The sequence below is a fragment of the Leptopilina boulardi genome, unplaced genomic scaffold (genome assembly GCF_019393585.1).
Source record: "Leptopilina boulardi isolate dan_hultmark-lab unplaced genomic scaffold, ZJU_Lbou_2.1 LbouV2_386, whole genome shotgun sequence".
In the NCBI taxonomy this organism is placed as follows: domain Eukaryota; kingdom Metazoa; phylum Arthropoda; class Insecta; order Hymenoptera; family Figitidae; genus Leptopilina; species Leptopilina boulardi.
The window spans coordinates 2,002,907-2,025,119 of record NW_026137958.1 but is presented as its reverse complement, the minus strand read 5'-3'; the positions used below and the strand labels follow the sequence as shown (position 1 = coordinate 2,025,119).

General features: G+C 25.9%; 1 protein-coding gene across 3 annotated transcripts in view; it reads right to left on the bottom strand.

Annotated features, from left to right (window-relative positions):
• LOC127288421 (heterogeneous nuclear ribonucleoprotein K) overlaps positions 1–22,213 on the bottom strand; it is a 42,232-nt gene that overhangs the window by 10,852 nt on the left and 9,167 nt on the right. For 2 of the 3 annotated variants that reach the window (XM_051315842.1, XM_051315844.1), the window contains exons 2-8: positions 17,121–17,165; positions 13,165–13,219; positions 12,814–12,929; positions 11,121–11,177; positions 8,766–8,809; positions 5,018–5,090; positions 4,737–4,847 (exon numbers count right to left, since the gene is read on the bottom strand). In XM_051315842.1, the coding sequence (XP_051171799.1) occupies positions 4,737–4,847; positions 5,018–5,090; positions 8,766–8,809; positions 11,121–11,177; positions 12,814–12,924 (396 nt within the window). In that variant the 5' untranslated portion in view covers positions 12,925–12,929; positions 13,165–13,219; positions 17,121–17,165. Of the gene's footprint in view, positions 1–4,736; positions 4,848–5,017; positions 5,091–8,765; positions 8,810–11,120; positions 11,178–12,813; positions 12,930–13,164; positions 13,220–15,319; positions 15,606–17,120; positions 17,166–22,213 lie in introns of those variants that run through there. The other variant, XM_051315843.1, reaches the window with a different exon arrangement.

Here is a 22,213-nt window from a genome sequence, read left to right as displayed (position 1 = left end):
AATTGTACACAATTAAATTGTACAATGTTAAACTCTACGCAAATTTATTTCATAACAAAAAATAAGTTTTGTTTAATTCTGCACAGTTAAATTGCACACCGTTAAACCATATACAATGTATTTTTTAAATTCTATACATTTCAATTGTACAATGTTAAACTCTGCACCAATTTATTCTTTAGTGAAAAATTAATTTTGTTAAATTCTACTCTGTTTAACTCTAAACTGTTAAATTCTACAGAAATTTATTTTGTAAATGAAAAATTAATTTTGTTGAATTCTACACAGATAAATTCCACACCGTTAAACTCTTCACAAAATTTAATTTTAAAAAAATATAAAATTTATTGAACTCTACACAGCTAAATTGCACATTGTTAAACTCTAAACAATTTAGTTTTTAAATTCTACATAATTAAATGCTACAATGTAAAATTCTACACAAATTTATTTCGCAATTAAAAATTAATTTTGTTAAATTCTACATAGTTAATATCCACGCAACGTTAAACATCAGACAAATTATTTCTTAAATTGTACACAATTAAATTGTACAATGTTAAACTCTACGCAAATTTATTTAGAAAAAAAAATCCGCCATTTCAAGAAAATTGTTACTCGGGGGTTTTTTGGGTCGCTGATTACGAATCTGATATCAGATTTTCAATATTTAAAATGGCGGATCCAATATGGCGGATGATTATTTAAAAATTTGGATGCATTTTCTTGCAACCTGATTATTGGGAGGTTTTCGGGGTTGCTGATTACGAATCTAATGTTAGTTTTTCAAAATTCGAAATGGCGGATTTTTTTTTTTTTTTAAATAAATTTGCGTAGAGTTTAACATTGTACAATTTAAGAAATAATTTGTCTGATGTTTAACGTTGCGTGGATATTAACTATGTAGAATTTAACAAAATTAATTTTTAATTGCGAAATAAATTTGTGTAGAATTTTACATTGTAGCATTTAATTATGTAGAATTTAAAAACTAAATTGTTTAGAGTTTAACAATGTGCAATTTAGCTGTGTAAAGTTCAATAAATTTTATATTTTTTTAAAATTAAATTTTGTGAAGAGTTTAACGGTGTGGAATTTATCTGTGTAGAATTCAACAAAATTAATTTTTCATTTACAAAATAAATTTGTGTAGAATTTAACAGTTTAGAGTTAAACAGAGTAGAATTTAACAAAATTAATTTTTCACTAAAGAATAAATTGGTGCAGAGTTTAACATTGTACAATTGAAATGTATAGAATTTAAAAAATACATTGTATATGGTTTAACGGTGTGCAATTTAACTGTGCAGAATTAAACAAAACTTATTTTTTGTTATGAAATAAATTTGCGTAGAGTTTAACATTGTACAATTTAATTGTGTACAATTAAAAAATAATTTGTGTATGGTTTAACAGTGTGGAAATTAACTATGTAGAATTTAACGAAATTAATTTTTAATTGCGAAATATATTTGTGTAGAATTTTACATTGTAGCATTTAATTGTTTAGAATTTAAAAACTAAATCGTTTAGAGTTTAGCAATGTGCAATTTAACGGGGTACAGTTTAATAAATTTTTATTTTTTTTAAATTAAATTTTGTGAAGAGTTTAACGGTGTGTAATTTAATTGTGTAGAATTTAATAAAATTAATTTTATATTATAAGATTAGTGTGTGTAGAGTTTAAGTGTGTTTAATTTAACTGTGAAGAGTTCAACAAATTTTATTTTCTATTATTAAATAAATTTGTGGACAGTTTAACGGTGAACAATTTAACTGTGTAGAATTTTATGCAATTAATTTTTCATTAGAGAATAAATCTGTTTAGAATTTAACGAGGTGGAATTTAACTGTGCAGAATTTAAAAAATAAATTCTTTAGTATTTAACAGTGAGCAATTTAACTGTGTAGAATTTAATCAATTTTATTTTCTATTATAAAATCAATTTATGAAGAGTTTGGCGGTGTGTAATTTAACGGTGTAGAATTTATTAAAATTAATTTTATATTATAATATTAGTTTTTGTAGAGTTTAACAATATGCAACTTAACTGTGTAGAGTTAAACAAATTTTATTTTATAATACAAAATAAATTTATGGAGAGTTTAACGGTGAACAATTTAACTGTGTAGAATTTTATGCAATTAATTTTTCATTACAAAATAAATATGTGTAGAATTTAACGATGTGGAATTTAACTGTGTTAAATTTAAGAAAATTAATTTTTTATTACAAAAGAAATATATGTAGAGTTTAACGTTGTGGTATTTAACCGTGTTGAATTTAAAGAAATTAATTTTTCACTACAAAATAAATTTGTGTAGAGTTTAACATTGTACACATTAAGTGTGTAGAATTTAAAAAATAAATTGTATAAGGTTTAACGGTGTGCAATTTAACTGTGTAGAGTTTGACGTGTAGGGTTTTAACGATGTAGAATTTAATTGTGTAGTATTTGAACCGCCCCAAGTAATTGCACTGAAGTAATATAAAAAATGCTTCAAAAAGAGAGAAATAAAAAATAAGAAAAACAGTTATTTGAAAATAAAATTTTCAAGAAGGTGAGGTGCTCACTTTTGTATAGTCGAGCAACAACTGAAGCTAACACTGAATCTTTTAAAAGCCCTTACCCCTTAGTGAAGTTAGGTCGCGCGCTTAAAACTTTCCTTTTCCTGGGTGCTTTTTATTCAATGGGAGGTGAACATATCCTTCTCCCCCCCACCCTACACTCCTCTGGTTATAAGAATCGACTCTCAACCTAACACGAACACACAATGTCAGTTATTTCACTAACTTGTTGTAGAAATGGAAAAAAAGAAGAAAAAAAACTCAACCCAATGAATTTATATACTTGAATGAAAAGAAGTTGATGAAATAAGAATTACTTTCGCAAAATTTGTTTCATACAAAAAATTTCACCAAAATTTTCAAATGGAGGCAAATTTTAACTCATACAAAATATCTCTTATTTCTAAGTTTTTTCTGTCACAAGTTTTAGAATTTCATTTCCATTTATCCAAAGAAATTTTCCACATAAATACTTTTTTACAATTTTTTATCGTAAATTGAAATTTTTAAAAAATCACAAGAGTAATTTTTAGAAAATTAATTTTAGACGGAAAAACTATTGGTATTTATATGAATAAAAAATTAAATGATTCGGATGATTTTTTTTTGTAACTATTTAAGATTTAAAATGTCACTAAAAAAAATGTAATCTACAAATTTGAATTTTCTATTTTTAAAAATGATAAGTTTAGAAAAAAATCGTTAAAAAAATATTGTCAGTGCTTGTCTATTATTAAACTAAAAAAAAATATTTATTTTAGTGAAATAACTTTTTTCTCAAAGAATTTTTCTTTGGAGGGAAATTTATGAATAACGATACAGAAAGAATTTTCCTGATTTGGAAGTGAGCGAAGGTAGTTATTTTGAGTTGGGAAGAGCAGGGGCACACCATCAACGTTAGTGAACGGCATGTACACCTGGCATGGCAGCTGTTAAAAACCGACCATTACCTGATGTAGCACCTGTTCGAATTGCGTGCCATGCGGGCGAACCCTCGTATAGCAACACATGTCGATGAAGGAAAAGTCCACCGACTTTCGCGTGACGAAACTCAACTTTATAAAAATTTTAACTGATAAATAAAAAAAAATATGAAAAATGCCGAAAATAAGAATGTCACATTCGCCAGAAGACAATCCTATAATGTCTATTGTATTCTAAATAAATAATTACAATATCCTCTGAATAATAAAAAAAAATAATTCATTATAAATTTTTCCAATCTCTAAATCTTTTAAGCGCTTTAGAAAATCATATTTTTTTCAAAAATCATTCTTTTATTTCCTTTTTTTCCAATTTCATGGAATGTGGTTTGAAAAATAACATCGAATTCGACTGTGAATATTGATCCAAATACCTATTGTCTTTAAAAGCCATAAAAAAAGTAGAAAAATTTACTAAAAGCTCGCTTTTTATTGAAAAAAAAACAACTTTATACTCATTGTAAAAAATTGCTTTTTCCTCTCTTTTAATATTTTAGGATCATTTCTGATATAGGACTGCAATGTGGAATTTAAATTTCACCTTGAGATCAACAGGAAGAGATTTTATTAAAAATTAAAAAAAAAGTATTCAGGAGTTTCGTAATAAACTTGAAAAGTAGTTTGACCCCCACTAAGGTAAAAAAAAAATCGCGTTTTTTTTTTTTTTTGCATAAAAGAAAAAGTATTGTGCATAAAATCAATAAAGTCGCCTCTGACGGCTTCAAGTCGAATTAAATCAGCATTGGCGATGTCGCTGAATGGTATAGAGACTCTCTCACCCTTCTTACTCTGAATAATATATAGAATCGGAACATTGAAGAATCGAACTTTTTCATATTTTTTTCTAATCATACAATTTATCACGTTTTTTTCTCTTCTATTCAATATTTTTGCACTATTGAAATTTTTTTATTCTCGAAATTTTGAATAGTGATGAAAAATTATTTCCAGAAAAACACGTAAGAATAAATATAAATATTTAAATAAACTTTTTATCAAATTTTCCCAATAGAAAATAAATGCTATTTTACTACTAAAATTTTCTTATGATTCAATAATTTTTAAAATTTATGTAATTCAATTTTTGTATATATTAAAATTTTCAAATGAAATTTCCATGTAAAACTTGTTGATTTTTGAATATTAATTTAATATAAAAAAAAATAATTTGTGATAAATCTTACCTCGCGAAGTTCCTTGATTTTAAGTCCACCTTTTCCAATGACACATCCTGCTTGACTCTGATGAACCAACATTCGGACATCGATTTCGTCATTTCCATGTCTTGAACCATTCTGCAATCATATCAAATTATTATAGTTTTTGAACAAAACAAATTCAAGCTCTATTACCAAATAAACACATAAAATAATAAAGAAATTTTTGACAAAAATTCATTTTCAATTTTGGAATAAAATAAAAAATACGAAATAATAATATTAAAAAAAATTCTCATTGATCTTACCTCTTCTAGATTGGGCACGATTTCATTTAAAACCTGAAGCACAGTCTCCAGATCTGAGCTGATAGTTAATACCCTAAAAGCAAAGAGATCAAAAGTTAAATCGTTTTCATAAAAATTGAGAGAAGCATTTGACGATTGAGTTATTGGAAAAATGTATTGCAATCGTGGTTTGGAAATATGCATGGATTTGATATCCTCAACCATTTCCATATTCCATCTGATAAATAAAACAAAATTTTTATCGTCGATTTTCACAACACCAACGATCGTCTCTTCATTTTTTTTCACGGAACCTTCAAAGTACTGTAAAATTAATTTTTGTTTCACTTTACCACGACTATTTCAAAAAAAAAATCACGTTAATAGGCATTGATGTTTTTTTTTAAATAAACAATTTTTTCAAAAAACAATTTAATTTAAAAAATTTTCAATACAAAAACAGTTTTTAAAAATTATAAGCTACTGAAAAAATTGATTAAATATAAAAAACGAACTTGAAAATTACAAATTATTTCAAAAATCGTATGGAATTTCTAAACTTTGAAAAAAATCTCCTCTCGTCAAAATATTAAAATTAATTAAACGCGTTGTTTTGGCTGATGGCCCTAAGACGTACTTACATTTTCTTAATGTTTTATTCTTTTTTTTTTTTTTAATGTGCAGCAGTCAGCGTTAAATGACACTTGTGATTATTAAAAGTGAAACATCAACTGTGATTATTCTCTAAGGGAATCATAAGTGTAAATTTTATTCATTATGTCTTAATAATAATAATATATACTAATAAGAATAATAAAGGCTTTGTGAAGACTAAAAAAAAGTGAATTTCGTGCACCGTGTCGCTCTTTGATTTAAACATTTTTTTTCTTCTTCAAGAAATAGGTTTGTCAATTTTCCATTTTTAATCACAGGTCAACAATTTTAATTAATTATCCACAGCTTTAAAAACTCTCTCTCTCTCTTTTTTTTAAATTGTCGACAATAATTGCTGGAAAAAGTGATAATTATTTTTTTTTAAAAACATGACAACTATCAAACGAGCATTCTTGAATAACGTTTTCTTTTTCGTCGACAATGCACTAAATTATTATTGTTCCTTCTATATAGTTGAAAAGAAAAACAAAAGGATTGTGCGTTGTGCAATAATTTTTTTCCTCTAAATTCCCAAGAAACTCTTTTAGAGCATGCAATTTAAATACAAATAGAAAAAAATTGCTCTTTTAAGTAAAAACTGTACAGGAAATTTTTTTTTTAATTGTCTATTTTTTGGATATTGTTTTTCAAATTAAATTTATTTCGCAAGAATCAGAAATAATTAGATATTAATATTAAATTTAAAAATCTATCAGTTATCAATTAATTGTTTTTAAAAAGGAAAAAGAATTAAAAAATTTTTAATTTAGAATTATAAGTAGAAAAATTGTCATGTGGGAAATTAAATAAAAAATCAATTTTCAGCCTGGGAAAAAATAGAAAATAATTTTCTATTTTTGCGCCTATTATTCCTGTCTCTGGAACTAATTATCCTAAGAAAAAAAAGTGTATCTCTCTGTTTATATATAAAAAAAAAACGTTGCACTCCAAATTCTCAATTGCAATCAATCTGAAACTGAATAATAATATTTGCTCGTGGAAAGTGAAAAATCTTCTCAAAGTATATTTTGGGAACTCGTGATTATTTCTGTAAAAGCAAACTCTTAACTTCTAAACACTACAGAAAAAAAATTATGTATTCAAAACTAGATAAAAACCAAAAAAAAATCTTTGCTTTGAATTTTTTTTTTTTTAGATGAAAACCAGGATTTTCCATGGGTCTCCGCTGTGTTGACCAGTGTAATTAATGTCGAGAAATATTCGGTCATAAAACTAGCCAGGAGAAGGTGCACTATCAATGACAACTAAACAAAAAAATTAAAATAAATAACAAAAAAATCATACATACACTGAGAAAAATTATTTATTTTGATAAACATAACTATTTTTTAATTTAAAACAAATATTTGTTTTATTTTAAAATTTACATAAAATCTAAAACATAATAAAATAAAGGAATTATTTTTTTTAAATTAAAAATGTAACTAAAAATCGTTTTAATGATTAATCCCAAGAAATTGTTTGGACGTTATTCACAAATGATAAAATTTTTCTCAGTGTGACAAATAAAAAAAAAAAAAAAAAAAAAAAGAAAAGTCATTGAAACAATTAACTAGAAAACAGAGAAAGAGAGAAAAACGGAAAGTGATAAAATATAAATTTTTTTCGAACTCATTCACATTGGACGGGAACCAAAGACCTGAAATTTAATGATTCTTATAACAAATGAGAAATAATAATTAAATCTGAAAAATCAAAACTGATAATGAATAAATATATATTGCTTTTTCTAAAACAAAAAAAAAAAAAAGAAAAACCGTTATAGATCTTAAATAATTTATACGTAGGGCGCATTTTAATTTTAGATAAATAGACAAAAGAAACAAATGAAATAAATAGATATACAATATTTTAAAAAAATAATAATAATGATGATGATGATGATGATAATAGAGAGTGAAAGAGAGGAAAATAATTGTTTTTCATATTTCAAGCGAGATGAAGTATATATATAATAAAGGATGTATATTTATAATATAATTTCACGATGCAGTTCGAAAAAGTGATTTGGGTGTTTGGTTTATGGGATATAAAAAAGAGATGGAGGATAATTCACGAGAGAAAAGAATGATGTCTATGCGATTAGGTGCTGAGAGCACATGGACACATTTAAGGTCTCGTGAGGTGTAAATGGACAGGCAAGACAGACAGACACGGGGGTGAGTAAAAAACAGATGCCGGGTTGGGTAATTCGGGGGTGGACAAATTTACAGACACAATTATGAGAGAAAGTATATAATATATGAATAATAAACCAGAATTAGTTCAGAGAGATAGAGAGAAAAAAAAGAGAGTGAAATATTGGTAAATAGACAGATAGAAAAGAGATCAACAGATAGAAAGACAGCTACATATAAATTGACAGATATACAAATGGATAAATAGAGATGAATGGAGATAAAGGAGAAAAAAAAATTTATGAATGGAAAATTACATGAATAATTATACCCTGAAAAAAATATTCCCAATTTTCATTTTATCCAATTTATGGAAATATTATTATCAATTCAAATTAGAAATTGTATTCTACATTTTTTTGTATTTTACAAATAGAAAATTTAATTCTTTTTCAAAATAACTATTTAGTTTTTAATTATGGAAAATAATTAAATTAATTGCAAAAGTGTAACTTATTTTCAATTAAATTATTACCAAGAAATTAAAATGAAAATTAGTAAAAGAAAAATTAATGAGGAGAAATACAAAAAAAACCGAGAGGTAGGAAAAATTTGAAGAAAAACAATAATTTTTTTCTTTAATTAATAATGATTAATAGAAAATTAATTTTGCTTTAATTTAATTAATCTTAAACTGAAGAGATAGAATTTTGTAAATTTTTCCTCAAGAAGTAAATTCTCCCTTTTCCAAAAAGAAAAATAAGTTGATTAATTTTGAAGAATATTTTTTTCCCGATATAATTAAAAGCAGCCAAGGATAGAGATAGAAACAAAAAATAGAGATAGTGTGGGAGAGTATATGAAAAAAAAGGAAGAAAGAAACAAAAAAAAAAGAGAAAAATTTTGTAGTATGGCACCGTATCGTATTGTAATTAGAAACAAAGTATTAGACATTAAGTAGTGGTGTTTGGTATTACCGTTCGGGTCCGGGGCAATCGGGTACAGTGATTGAGGCTTTGTACTGTCGGGCCATGGTGATTGGTGGTTGATTGGTTCATTGGTGGTTGGTTGGTAGTTGTTGTCGATTGTTGGAGGGTGGTCCATTTCCGATCGAGTTAGGATCCGTCGTTCCGGGCAGGGCAACGGCAGGGCAACCAGGGGGGCAACGCCGGGGTCGGGGCGGGGCCAGGGCACAAACCATGAACCAAGTTAGACCACGATTCTTGTCTCAATTTTACCCCAATATTTTTTTTTTACCAACCCCATTTTCTTTTCTTTTTTTTTTTTATTATTATTATTATATTTGCCCTCACCCACCCCTTTTTCACTGTCCAAAAAAATATTAAAAAAAAAATCTCTGGCATGGCATTCAGCGAGCGAGGTAAATATTTTTTTTCAAAAATTCGTACTAGACAAAAAAATCATTGTTTATTTAATAGCTAAAAATTGAATTGTTCAAAAGACATTTAAAAAAATTTCTTTACTTTTAATGATAATTGACTCTCGCTCGCCGATTAATTAACCTGAATATATTTTCAGTTAAAAGCCAACTCCAGAATTAAAGTCTCTTAAATATAATAAAGTTGTAAAGTTTTACATAGTTAATAAATTCAATGAATAAGAATAAATTAATTGAGCATGATAAAAAAAAATGAATCAACTGCGTAAAACTTTACTTCAATGAAAAGTTTAAATTCTAATGAATCCTAAAATCGAGTATATTACATCTATAGTCTTTGAATCTCTTTCAATCGATAGAAATTCATTTTTACAATTTCCTATCACTAAAAAAGTAGATGTTACTAAATTTTTTTCATTAATATTTCAGTGAATGATTCGAATTTTAATGGGAAAAGAAAACTTCAAAGTAAGAGAAACAATTTAAAGAATGACGCGATAAAAAAAGAACAAAAGAGACATTTTTTTCAAAAGTGAGTATTAAAAGATAAATTGAATTTAATTAACTATAATTAAATTACAAAATTGAATTCAAAGTTATTAAAAATTCTTTAACCAATCTTTACCAAAATAAACAAATAAAGTAAATAAATATAAAAATTAAAATAAATTTAATACTGTAAAAAATGTTCTTTGCTCTTTTTAATTACTTCAGCTTTTAATGCGCCAAGTAAGATTGAATAATCGTTAACAAGCGGCCAATAGCAAATTTATCAATAAATTTCTCTCTGTATTGAGATTCACGGATTAATAAGGAAATATAAAATCAACAATGAAATACATCAAGTGACGTGTATAGGCACTGAAGCGTAACCAAACAATGGATTTTATATTGCTCATATATAGATACAGTTAAAAATATCAGAAACAATATGAAACGAATATTACTCTTTTTTTAATTATTCGGACGCCAACGTCAAAAGGAAACATTTACATAACAATAATTCTCTGAAAAAAGATATCTTTACAAATAAATTCTAAAACAAAATTTATGAAACTTATTTAAGTTTCATAAATAACATTTATTGATTTAAATTATATTTAATTGTGAAAATTAAATTAAAATTAAATTGAAATTTTTGCTATTTTATTTTTGTATCAATCTTAATTGGTCGAATTAAAAACAATTCGATTATTTAGTAACAAATACTTGATAAACTACTTATTTAGGAAAATATTTATATAGGATTCAATTAATATAAGTTTAAAAAAAAAACAAAAAACTGTTAACCCTTTGAGTCATGCTATTCAAAACGTTCCAAGAAAAACGTTTTCTTATCAGAAATTACTACTGCAGGAGCAATAAAAAGTAAAAACTAAATGTAAGCACTTAAGAACAATAAAAATGGATTTTTTTTTTGACATTTCATATAATGATTATTAAAAAGTAATACAAAATTTTCTGAGAAAAATGTATAATTTCATATTTTTTGTAACGTTTAGAATTTTTTAATTATATAGAAAAAAAAACCTATTGAAATAAAAATCGATAATATTGATTACTTTGACAGAAAGGGTTAAACAAGTCTGTTACAAAAATATTTTATTTTCAGAAAAAAATTGAAAAGAAAAAGGAAAATTAATTATTTTTCAACTTTTATATGAATGAAAATTATAAATAAATGAATCCTAATTAAAATAATTTCCTATTTTATACTATCTAACGGTTTTTATTCTTTGTCAACTAAATTTAAACCGATTTTTATTGAAAAAGTTCTCAAGATTGTTAAAAAAAAAAGAAAAAAAAACTATGGAATCTCCTTTTTGTTTAATTGTTCAAAGGAGACAAATATTTATATAGGAGAAAAGGTTTTTTTTTCCAAATATTACGAATAGACTGAATAATCAACTCGACGTAAAATGGATTAGCTAACCTGGCTTCGAAGTTTTGTGATATTTTGTCCTCCTTTGCCAATTATTGAACCGGCAACCTGGAAAAAAATTTTTTTTTTTATTAACATAAAAACATTTCAAAATAAAGAGAGAAAAATTTTTGTTTTGTTCAGCAAAAAATAAGCAGTAACAATTATTCTTTCTATTAATTCCTACTATTTTTTTTTCTTTTAATTTTAATTAATTTATTATAAATTTCAATGAAAATTAAAAATTTAGAGAAATAAAAATAAATTTTTTGGAAAATTTCTAATAATCTTATGCATCATTTAGAAGAGAGACAATAGAGTAATAAAAGAATATATCTATAACAATATTTCGAGAACAATTATATTTAACGAGATGAAGAACATTAAATTTTAAGATCATAAATTATGAGACGTTAAAAACAATTTTTGTTTTGAAATTTGTCTGTAATGAAAAATTATTATATAAAACCATAAACAATTTTAAATTTGTAACTTTTTCTAGTGCAAGATTGTCATCCAAGTTGCGACAAGTTGAATAACGTGCTATTTAATGTGCACGAATAAGCAAGTGGGTTTGACCTTCATGATCACTGAGAAAGGTAAATACGAGGAGTGACTAAGAATGCAGTCTTACTGCAACAACCATAGAATGCTGCGTCTTGCGACAATGATCAATGATCTCATTATGCAACCGCACACATTCATATATATATATATACCTATATTAAATTCTTACAAAAATGGTGATTTCATCTTCATGATCTGTACAATCGTGAAAACGTGATTTCTTTCCAAAATATTCTGAGACTTACTTTATTTCATATGAATAAAATATGTTTCACGTTTCACATTTTTTATTATGTTTTTTTTCATATTTTCTAAAATTAAATATTATTAAAAAAAACACAACTGAATAAATTTTTATTTATTCCAAAAATAAAATATGATCATTTTATAGAGTCTCAATTAAATTCCGAATCACTAAAATGAATTTTCAAAACGAAAATCTTTCTCAACTATTTAAGAAAAAAGTTTGTGAACTTATTTTTTTTCGAGAAAAGAATCAATCGAGAAGAGACGCGAAAGAAGAAAATACAACACAAAAGCATTCTCGCGACGTATTTCTTAAGAACATAGAAAATGGAACGCGTTACTTTATGGCTGGACAACTATACAGCAGCTTTTATGCCCGTGGATAATTCTCACCCATAAGATGGAAGTCAATCGAAAGAATGCACATTTACGATTTTCCTGATTTCAAAACGATGCTGTCCAACACAACCAATTCAAGTGAGGTGAAAGTAGACACCCTGGATTTGTAAATCTCCTTGCAAAATAAGCATTTGTTTTTTTTCTCCTTCTTATTTTTATTTATTTACTCACTAGGGAATAGTCTCTCCCTCTCTTTCTCTCTTAAGCAAAAAAAGAAAAAAAAAAGAAAACGGAAAAACTTTCTAAACATTCCACGTAATATTGTGAATAATCCTTAAAGAATTATTTTTCCTATGAATTTCCGTAATTAAATACAAAATTTTATAAATTGAATTTATGGATAAAATTAAAATACCTAATTTATTAATTAAATGAAGTATATTATTTAATATTTTATTAATTGAACTGAATGATTTATTATTACTGCAATTTTTAGTGTATGAGAGTATTTTATAAAATGAAAAACTAAAAATTAAAATATGAATTAGCTTACCTTGCTGGGGATGAGTAAACGAAGTTCATCATCGCCTTGTCTGTAGCGTTTATGGGGACTAATTGGTCCACCGCTACCTGCCATACCTCCGGCATCAGCCTCTCTCTTCATTATTGCTAAAACAATAACAAAAAATATTAAATTTACATTTTCATGCTTGAAATTTCAAAATACTTTTACCAAAAGCTAATTATTTCTTTCATTTATTTTTAATACGTTTATTATTATTGAATAAATAAATCCAAACAGGATTAAAAAATTTACATTATTTTAGAGTTTTGATATCTAAAGGCATTAAAATATTAATATTTTTTCTGGTGATTTTTTTTTGTTAATAATAAATGAACTCACCGTTAATGTTGCTCAAATTCCTCTAGCTTCTGAGATGAACTGGTGGTATGATATCCTTAAAGAAAAAGAATAATGTTATTTTTCTTCTCTGCAACGAGTCACATATCGCACACGCAGAGCAAAGTTGCGAACGTACATGTTACAAACAAAAGTAGGTCAATACTTGAATTAAAAAGAAAATGAAATCCTTTAGTCATCAAAGCAGATGTGAAATTAATTTACCATTCGAATATACTTTTTATCATGGACAATTATTATTAAAGTTGCATGTATGTAGGCAACAATTAACGAAAATTAATTTCTTATTCGAAAACAAACATAACTTCTAGAAAGTGTCAATAAATCTCAAGTTTCTCATTGAAAATCTAATCATTGACTAAACAATTTTCTAAAATACTGAATCTTTCAAACTTTTCCCGTGCGAGTCTTGTGAAATCTTCCATAAGACTTTGTCAATCTTTATTCAACTTCCTACACACATTTTTCAACGAGAAAAAAAATATATTTTCAATCAAACTTTCTAATTTTCAAATTTTTTTCTCTTTACCTTAAAACTTTGTTTACTTAATAATCAATTTTAACAAAAGTCTCAAGTATTTTTAGAGGGAAAAAAAAATGCTTTAAAAAAAAACTTTCTAGGGCTGTAAAATTTTTAAAACGGAAAAAACGAATTCAAAGGTTTTCGATAACGTTTCACACACGGAAAGTTTCAATTCTCTTTCCTCCAATGAAATCTTACAAGTTATGCGTGTTCGAGTTACGAACTATTGTATTCAAAGCACGCAAATTGCACCGACCGTTATTCATTATTTCGGTAAAAAATCAATGTAAAAATTGTGTTACAACATGAAAAAAAAAGGATTTTCATATATTACCCGTTATTTATTTACTGTATTTATTTTTTAGTTTCATTTATTATAATAAAAATCCCAAACAGAAAAAATAAACCAGTAACACAAAAAATGGTAAATATATAATATTGTAGAGAATAAATAAAAGAATTCAAAACTATAAAGAATAAATGAATAATAAATTCAAATATTCTATGAAACCTTCTCTATTTTTTTTTTTTTTTTTTTTTAACAAAAGCTATTTTCACTCGCAAAGGTGAAAGAAGTTGGTGCCCAATTGTTCTCGTGATAAAATCCGACTCTCCCTTGTGCTATTGTGTGTTGATCTTCTAATTAACTCCCCTCAATAATATCCTCAATGAAAAATTGTTTATTAAAAAATTCCAAGTACTTTTGACACAATCTGACTTTTGCGGTATTTACCAGGATTTTTTTTTTTTATTTATTTAATTAAAAACCTAAAATTACTTCTATTTTTTCTTTACACTCGGAATTCAGACGGGGAAAAAAATACAGTATTAAATTACAACAAATTTAATTAAATCGAAACTGAAACTTTGTTTTGCATGACTCTCAAGTTTTTATAAACGATTATTAATACCAAGTAAAAAAAAATTTATAACACAAAGTAATAATTATGCCAATTATTTGAAAATAGTTTTTTTAAAGTTAAAATTGTCATTCTTCGTGGGAATTATTGTAAATTGATTTTAATATTTAATAATAATTATTTATTTTTATAATTTAAGTATTTTATTCTAACCGTAGAGAAAAATATTTTAAATAACAAAATTTTGTTTAGATCAACAAAATTTTTATTGTCTCTATCAAATATTTTTGATAATCTAAACATTTGTAGAAATTGTGTCAACTGCAAAATTTTTCTCCTTACAAAAAATTGTTTAAATATTTTGTTGGTAAAATAAAATATTTTTTTCAGTGAATTCATTAAAATTATTGATTTAAAAACTACTGTTTGTTAGAACAAATATTGATTTTAAGTTTATTATAGTTTCGAGCAACCTTTAATTATTTAAAAATTAGTATTGATTGAAACTTGTATTGTTTGTAACTATTCTGTCTAAAAAATTAGTTTCCATAAAATATTTTTAGCTTAAAAAAAACTCGTTAATTGCACTATTTCAATGTTTAATTCAATTGTTACTCCAAAATTTTTTTTATTCAAAAAAAAATAGTAAATTACATCATTCTTTCGAAGAAAAAGAGTTAACCAAACAATTGCGAATTAAAATACAAAAATTATAAAACAATTTTTTTCAGTATAGAAAAAAACAAACACATACTTGAAATTTTACTTCCTCAATTCGACTTAGCAACGAGACACACAACACGGATAATATAAATTTCTTTTCTCAAAGTCTAAAAATCTTTTTTTTCTTCTTCTTCTTCTTATCCCTCTTTTGCACCACTACAAAACTTTCACCGAGAGCACTGACAATACATTTCCTTTTTCCGCAATACACTCTCTCACAAACAAAGAAGAAAAAAATTGCGGATGCTCATTAGTGAAATGCGTGATTCAAGTTAAATAGCGTGCAGATTGTCATATTGATCAGCTGATGGTCGGGTGGACACTAAACTAGTTCGTGGAATTCACCCCTATTGTTTTGAGTGTGCGCATGCGTCACACTCACCTTATGCCTTCATCAATTGCTTTACTATGTACTCCCCCCCTCTCACTCTCACACACTCTTTATCCCAACCCTCCCCCACCTAAAAACCCTTCCCTTTCAATATTCAACACCGATCCACATCCAATCCACCCCCTCATATCCAATTTCTATCGTTTGCGAAACAATTAAATACAACAAAGTTAACTTTGTTTATTTAAAGAAATTTAAATAATTTATTTTTAAATAACCTGTGGCAAAAAAAAAATGAAGAAAAGAAATATTTTCTTTCATTTTTTTTTAAATAACTGGAAGAAAACATACTCTATTGATCCAGGAACCTATCTGTTGCGAGTCAAGTTTGAAACAATACTGAGAGTTTTAGCGAAAATGGACGTATCATGTTTAAAGTTACAGAGGTTCGAATTCATGAATGAAAGTTTAATTTTAGTTCATTAGAGCGCGAAACTGATGATGTAAATAATTTTAATTGTTTTATGCCTCGGAGCGACTTTAAAAGACACACAAAAAAAAATGGCATTACATTACATGGAATATGAAGTCTTTTTTTTTAATCTTAACTAAAAATATTTTTTAATTTATAATTCTTTTAATAAAAATAATTCCTACAGAGTAATTCAAATAATATAATAATTCCTACAGAAACAATTAAAAAATCAGAAAAAGAAGGTAAATTATTATTTTCATAACTTAAAAACTTTCTGATTATGAAAGAAAAAATAACATTTGCAAAAATTTACTTTAGCAATTTTCTTTTAATAAGGAAATTTTCACTAAAGAAAGAAAAGTCGCGAAGCGGAAATTTACTGAATTGAAATTGAAAAATACCCCTTTTTTTCATGTTGAATAAACGAAAACATTTACTAAAAGTGTTTTCATTAAGAAAGAAAGTCAAAAGCAATTAAAAGTATCTTTTTTTTCATAAAAAAAGTCAATTTTTTTTTTTTTTAGACAAACAAATTATTTTCTTTTCTATATTTCTTGTCATCAAACAAATTATATGGCAAATTCTGTCTTAATCAGTTAAATTAGCAGAGAAGGTAATATACTCTCTCCTAATGACATCGATATCTTTGAATCGTCTGAGAGTAGATTTATCACTAATTTGCGCAATATTATTTACTATTATGATTAAATCATCATGTTCAGCCATTAGTTTAAACAAATTATAATGTCACAGTATATATTGATATGTAAATTTTCTAAATGTTTTTTAAAGTTTATTTTGCCCATATATCTTTAATATAATAAAGAAATAAAATTGTTAATTAATTATCATAACTTTTCTATTTAATAAACTCAATTTTTAAATAAAAACCATTTTTTTTTAAATATGGTGCGTCAATTTATTTTTTATTTTTAAAAAAGTAACGTTCCTTCTATGAAGTGTAAAAATAAAAGTATTATTTCAGATCAATAAAAATAATATATATAAGTTAAAATTTCAACTCACCACAAAACAGTTTGATTTAAAAAGAAGAAAAGCCTCTCTTTCTTGCTAAAACATAAAAAAAGCAATATTATTTTTAACGTGCATATGAACAATAAAAGAAAATATAAATTTTACACACGCAAACGTAATATATCTAACACAAAATTACACATGTTTTATACTATATAATTTTGACTTTGAAAAAAATTATTTATTTTTCTTAGAAAAGAAATTCAAAATTTCAATAATTAGTAAAAATTTAATAATTCAATTAATTTTCTAATTTTTATTAAATATAGATACTGAAAAATATTGATAAAAATTTATAAATTCTAAAGTCAACAAAATTTCTCAATATATTATTGTGTAAAATAAATATTGATTAGAATTTTTTTTTTCTAAAAGAATATCAGAGACTCTCACTAAAAGAATATTAAATTATGCATTTAAATAAAGTTGATAGTATTTGCACAAATTTAATAAAATGTACAGTGACATACATTTTTTGGTATACATTAACAGCGTACCTGTCGCGCAAATAACATCGTATATCAATTTTATGAATAAATTATAATTTACATTGAATGTATATCTTTATGTACAATTTCATATATACTTCAACAGAATTTCTATATATGAAATATAAATCCAAAAAGTACGGCTATGCTACAGAGAAATATTATTTTAAAAAAAGAACTGAAAAAATTATTATTTTTTAAATAAAATTTACAATCCAATTTTTAAATTATTTATTTATCCATTTAAATTATCTATTTAATTTGTAAAATAAAATAAAACATTCTTACATAACGAACACATAAAAACACACACGAAACCGGTTTCATATTAACTTCGATGAAAAGTTAATCAACGATTAAATGAAATCGAAAAAACACGACCGGTTAAACTAACAATAATTATTAATTAACATTTAATTAAATTCTGCTAAAACAGCTTCTGAAATGTATCTTTACTTAAATAATAACTAATTTAAAAACAAGTGAATCAAATTCTTTAATCATCCACAATCAATAAATACTTTTATTAGTAAAGTAATTTAGTAAACTATTTTATTTTATTGTAGAATTTTTTTCATTATATATTGAAACAAAAAGTTAATAAAAAATAATATCATGCTATTTAATTGATTATTATCAGTTATATATTTAGCTGCTTATCAGTTATTTTTTGACTCATTCAGATACGGCAAATACTATCTATTATTACAAACTACAAAAAAGACGAATTTAAAAATTGTCATTTTATGAAAAAATTAATATATGAAACAATTAGTTATCAAAAGAATAAAAAAAATCGAAATAAATAGAAAATTTAACGAGATAAACTTTCAAATCATAAAATTGTTTAAATAACTAAAATTCGCCTTAATAGTCTAAATGGTTAAAAATTGGTCGAAAGGCTACTTTCTAAATTCCTTCAGATATTTATAAGATTTCACTTTTTTTCAAGTGAAAAATTGAACCACTGTAATTAGAATGACAATATTCTTTTCAAAATTACTCCCTGAATCTTTAAACTTTGTAGACAACACAATTTCTAAATACATTTTGGTTCCTATAAAATTAAAATCGTCTGCATTTTATTATCAATTTAAATATTCTTTAGATAAAAAATAAAATTTACCCTCAAGAATATTTTTTTGAATTAAGATTCCAATTAAGTTTTAGATTCTAATTTAAAAAAATATATTCTTATTTCAAGAATATAATATCCACTATAGATTAGCTTCAATTCAATGAAGAGTTAAAAATTACACTTTCAAAGAATTTTGAAAATATGTAGTTACAAAAATTAAAACAAATTAAACCTTCAAAGAAAAAAATTAAACAATATACATTCTTCACACAAAATTTGACTATGAAATAATGAATAAATAAAAAATGAACTACCTCAATGATATGAAAATTGATGATCAAGCAATATCTTCACGGGCAGGGGTTGATCGACAGAATCGCTACGAACGTGTATATAAAACGGCAGCACATACTCAAGTCTTGCTGAGTAACCAGCTTAAAAGTGAATCGCGTCGTTTCATAAAAAAAGACTTTTTTTCAACCGCAGGGACGTGAAGGACTTTCACAAGACTATTGTCACAGGAATCCGTCAAAGTAACTAATAAATTATTAGAATGACACGAGGATGCACACATTATCCGAAAAAAAGTGGGTGCTCAAAATCTCGTAATGCAAAACGAATGAAAAAAAAACCAATTATTAAATCCTTTTTCGATCAAGTGAAAAAAGAATAAAAGAAAAAAATTAAAAAGAAACCAAAAAAGAGAGGCTTACTGAAAGGTCCGTCGCGGCCAAAGTGTCAGACACGATATCCGGTTGAAGTATATATATATATATAACCAAAGAGATGATCAAACCCCGGATGCACGTAATATTTTCAAAGAACCCGAAGTGTGTTCTCCACTTAGTGTCGTGGTTGTTTGTGGCTCCCAATGCCCTCAAACTGGCTTCTTATCTCGTGGATCGCCCAATCAAAAAACCGACATCATCCCTTACGTCGATTGGCCGAGTACGGCCACTACAACGATTGCAATTGGCTAAACAGCTTAAGTTACCTTGACTACCGTTGGCATCAACAATATAACCATGGTCGATAATGTGCCTACAACTTTATATTATATATACATATATATATATTTTCTTGCCTGGAGCTTTGCATCATCGACAACTACTGACCCTTGCCAACCAAGGTTGGCCCTTTTCTCTGTAAAAGACTCCTCGAGAGCTTCGTGACGATTTCAGGCCATTAAGAATGTGTTTTAGATTTGGAACGAGTTCATTATCCCCCTTGGTTCTAATCCATAAAAAAGGACCTTGAATAACCACTTTCAATGTCTAATGCATTGTTCAAAATTTATTTAAAATTCCCGGTGATTTTACCGAATGAGTGGTATTCCGAATTTGACTATTTTCCGAAAGACAGATTTCCAAATTTAAATTTCCAAATATATTTTTCCGAATTTAAAAAAAATTATTTAAAAAAAACTCAATAATTACAATATTAAGAGCCAGGGTTCTTAAATAGTCCAGAACACGGTTTTCATTGTTATATATTCGTCATATTCAAGGCTGATAAACCTCATTTGTGATTTTAATGCAAGCCACTTCTGTTTTGGTCATGCTTTCAATTATTTTCAAAATTGTAAAAACTTGAGTGAATATTTGTGGGCAAACCTAAAGAAAATTGTATTTAATACTAAACTAAACTTCTAAGAATGGTCAAAATATTAGTAGTATTATTAGTAATACTGAATTATCATTAAGAGATTTTCCAATTAAAAGCTATATAAAATCAATGTAACAGTCAAAATTTTCTATTATACCCCCACAGCACCGAAACTTTCCTAAAGATTTCCTAAAGATTTATTTGAAATATTCGGAATATTTAATTGCAATGTTTAGTGAAAATTGTGTAAAGATTTAAATGTCCCACTTGAATAAATGTTGAGAGCGAAACTTTCCTGAACATTTATTTAATCGGGACATTTAAATCTTTACACAATTTTCACTAAACATTGCAATTAAATATTCCAAACATTTCAAATAAATCGTTAGGAATTCTTTAGGAAAGTTTTGGTGCTGTGATTGTATTTTGATTTTGTTCGATTTCTAATCCAGTAAATTAAGATTTCCAAACACTTTTAAAGAATACTTTTTTATGCTGGTTCGACCCTTTTTGGACCTGTTTAGGTCAACATTCTTCCTCTACGAGGGGACCCACATTTGTTGTCTTATCTTTAAAAGAAAGAATTATTTTAAAAACCAGTTCGAATTCAAAAGATAAAATTCTTAAAAATGATATCAAACAAGTAATTAAGAATAATGTAATAAACTGAATACATATCAACGTTATTTAATAAAAAATATTTAACGTTTTTATTACGAATTTCAGTTTATACTTTAAAACAAAAAAGAAATTTCGTCACACTTCCTTTCTGATGAAGTTCTAAAAGGAAATGGCAAATTTCAAAGTGTTTTGTACCAGAACTCTTGATAAGAGAAAGAAAAATCTAGTCACGACTAATTATTTCCATGTGAGGTAGTAAATTTTAATTCTATTTGAATGAAAAATTTTTTTCTTTTTACGAGGAAAAAAAAATGTCAAAGAAATATATCTTACATCATCATCTATAAATAGCAAAAGTTCAAATATTAGAAACAAACTATCTTTAAATAGACAAGAAATAACTATTATCTTACTTCATATCCTTAAACTTACAAAACAAGAAATTCCTTAATGAGAATAAGAAATCTATTTCTTTCAATGTTATAAAACTAAATTTATATTTTAAGGACATAAAAACGAATAAGCGGTGATTATTTAATTCAAATAAAAACGAGAAATTTCAATTGATAATAACCCTCGGGTTATAAGCAGAAAATAGCCATTTCGTGGCAATTCAATCGTTAAATATGATCTTTATAATAATATTCAACTAAATAATTTTAAATAGGAAAATTTTCAAATTTAACAAACATTTGGTTATGGCAGTTAATCAATTGACTGAATAATGACAATGAAAACGGAAGTTTATCCAATTGTCAGTTTCATATATTATTTATGTAACTAATCACAAAAGAGTTTCTAATACAATAGGTTCCTAATAAAACGCACGTGATCCTGTTGAATTCTAATAAATCTTCATTCAATTTTCATTTAAATTTAACTCGAAAATTAAAATAGTATTCGTAATACAAAAAGCAGTAAATAACGCAAATGATTTGCATAAATGAAAAGGAAATTTGAACATAGTGATTAAAACCTTCTATAGAGATGATAAACCAAGTGCACTAGACTGTTTACTTCAGCGTTTGAGGAAATAGAGAAGATACCGAAGTGGAAAGCGAAACTACGATGTTGAATGGTACGAGGTAGAGTCGAGGTGGGTGATGACCGGAAGAGGTGAACGAACGGATATCAACGACAAAGAGACCAGTGTGTAAGAGTAAGAAAAGATATAGAGAGAGACTCCAGTAAAATGGGAGTATCTGAAAAGAAGATAACTTAAGGAAACAAGAGACGAAAATACCGTTGAGTAGTAAATTCTCTAGATTTTCTTTTGGCATAAATCTACTGTT